Raw genomic sequence first — 1,864 nt, forward strand, 5'->3', positions numbered from 1 at the left:
GGAAACAGCACAAGAACAGCTTCAATATACAATCAGTCTTGGTGTTTCCTCATTTCCCGTTTATGTTCTCAAGAGTAAACACAGCACAAGAACAGCTTCAATAGACAATCAGTCTTGATGTTTCCTCAGTTCCTGTTTATGTTCTCAAGAGTAAACAGAGCACAAGAACAGCTTCAATATACAATCAGTCTTGATGTTTCCTCAGTTCCTGTTTATGTTCTCAAGAGGAAACAGCACAAGAGCAGCTTCAATATACAATCAGTCTTGGTGTTTCCTCATCTCCCGTTTATGTTCTCAAGAGTAAACACAGCACAAGAACAGCTTCAATAGACAATCAGTCTTGATGTTTCCTCAGTTCCTGTTTATGTTCTCAAGAGTAAACAGAGCACAAGAACAGCTTCAATATACAATCAGTCTTGATGTTTCCTCAGTTCCTGTTTATGTTCTCAAGAGGAAACAGCACAAGAACAGCTTCAATATACAATCAGTCTTGGTGTTTCCTCATTTCCCGTTTATGTTCTCAAGAGTAAACACAGCACAAGAACAGCTTCAATAGACAATCAGTCTTGATGTTTCCTCAGTTCCTGTTTATGTTCTCAAGAGTAAACAGAGCACAAGAACAGCTACAATATACAATCAGTCTTGATGTTTCCTCAGTTCCTGTTTATGTTCTCAAGAGGAAACAGCACAAGAACAGCTTCAATATACAATCAGTCTTGGTGTTTCCTCTTTTCCCGTTTATGTTCTCAAGAGAAAACACAGCACAAGAAAAGCTTCAATATACAATCAGTCTTGATGTTTCCTCAGTTCCTGTTTATGTTCTCAAGAGGAAACAGCACAAGAACAGCTTCAATATACAATCAGGCTTGATGTTTCCTCAGTTCCTGTAATCCCGTCTTAAAATTCAGATTTACATTCAATATGCCTCAGATGTTTCTGTCTTATCATGCAAGTGTAGAAACCGGACTTGATGTGAACTTCTTCCTGCATTACAGATGTTTCTACACACATGTTCCAGAGAGCTGGAGTCGATGGAATAGCCATATGCAGGTGTGATTCCGACCACAAGTCCCAGATTCACCCCAATATCCCCCATATTTTTCCCCAGGTCCCTGAGAAGGAACACAGATTCATGTTAAAGCTTATTTAAAAGGAAACTTTAAAAAAAAAATCCTGGAGATAGTTTTCTTACAATTCTTTAGCAGTCTTCATTTGCAAATGAAAACACCAAATTATCAAAATATTATGATATATTCCACAAATAAAACAGACTGTTTCTGCCAAGGTTGTATAATATGTTTAAAAGTTCAATTTGTCTTTTGGAACTTTTAAAATAAAAAATTCTGATGTATTAAATTATTGCAATGCAACAATGAATAATACAGACAGCACAAACTTCCAATTGAAATCTCGAGTAATACGAAAAACAGAACCAACTAAGATATGTTGTAAGAGCTTTTAATTTTGTTGTGAACTATGAAAAAAGTTGCGGTGGTCTATCCAGCTGAAATAGGCCACACCCACCTGATGACGTCATGACATACTTCCACCACTCACGAGAGTTCCTGCTCAGCCAAGCAGTACTTATGTTGTTCACCAAAAAATCCACTACATTTTGTCTTTTAACTTCTTTCTTGGTTCTTTTAATTATAATTCCTACAATTATCTGTCACAAAAACATGACACTGGTTTAAAAGAGTGAAGAAAGAAGTTGCAAGCCAAAATCTACTGGATTTTTTGTTGAACAACTAAAGTCCTGCTTGCGCTGAGGAGGAACTCTCGTGAGTGGAGGAAGCATGCCATGACGTCATCAGGTGGGCGTGGCCTATTTCGCCTGGATAGACTTCGGCGACAACAAGTCACA

The 1,864-nt window shown here is 37.7% G+C and overlaps 1 protein-coding gene across 1 annotated transcript in view; it reads right to left on the minus strand.

The window, feature by feature from the left end:
* Nucleotides 1-757: 757 nt before the first annotated feature.
* LOC137616932 (venom protein 302-like) overlaps nt 758-1,864 on the minus strand; it is a 4,015-nt gene continuing 2,908 nt past the window's right edge. Inside the window, exon 3 of the mRNA XM_068346806.1 lies at nt 758-1,112. Coding sequence (XP_068202907.1) covers nt 1,002-1,112 — 111 coding nt within the window. The 3' untranslated portion in view covers nt 758-1,001. The remainder of the gene's footprint in view (nt 1,113-1,864) is intronic.

This window comes from Palaemon carinicauda, chromosome 23 (genome assembly GCF_036898095.1).
Source record: "Palaemon carinicauda isolate YSFRI2023 chromosome 23, ASM3689809v2, whole genome shotgun sequence".
NCBI lineage: Eukaryota > Metazoa > Arthropoda > Malacostraca > Decapoda > Palaemonidae > Palaemon > Palaemon carinicauda.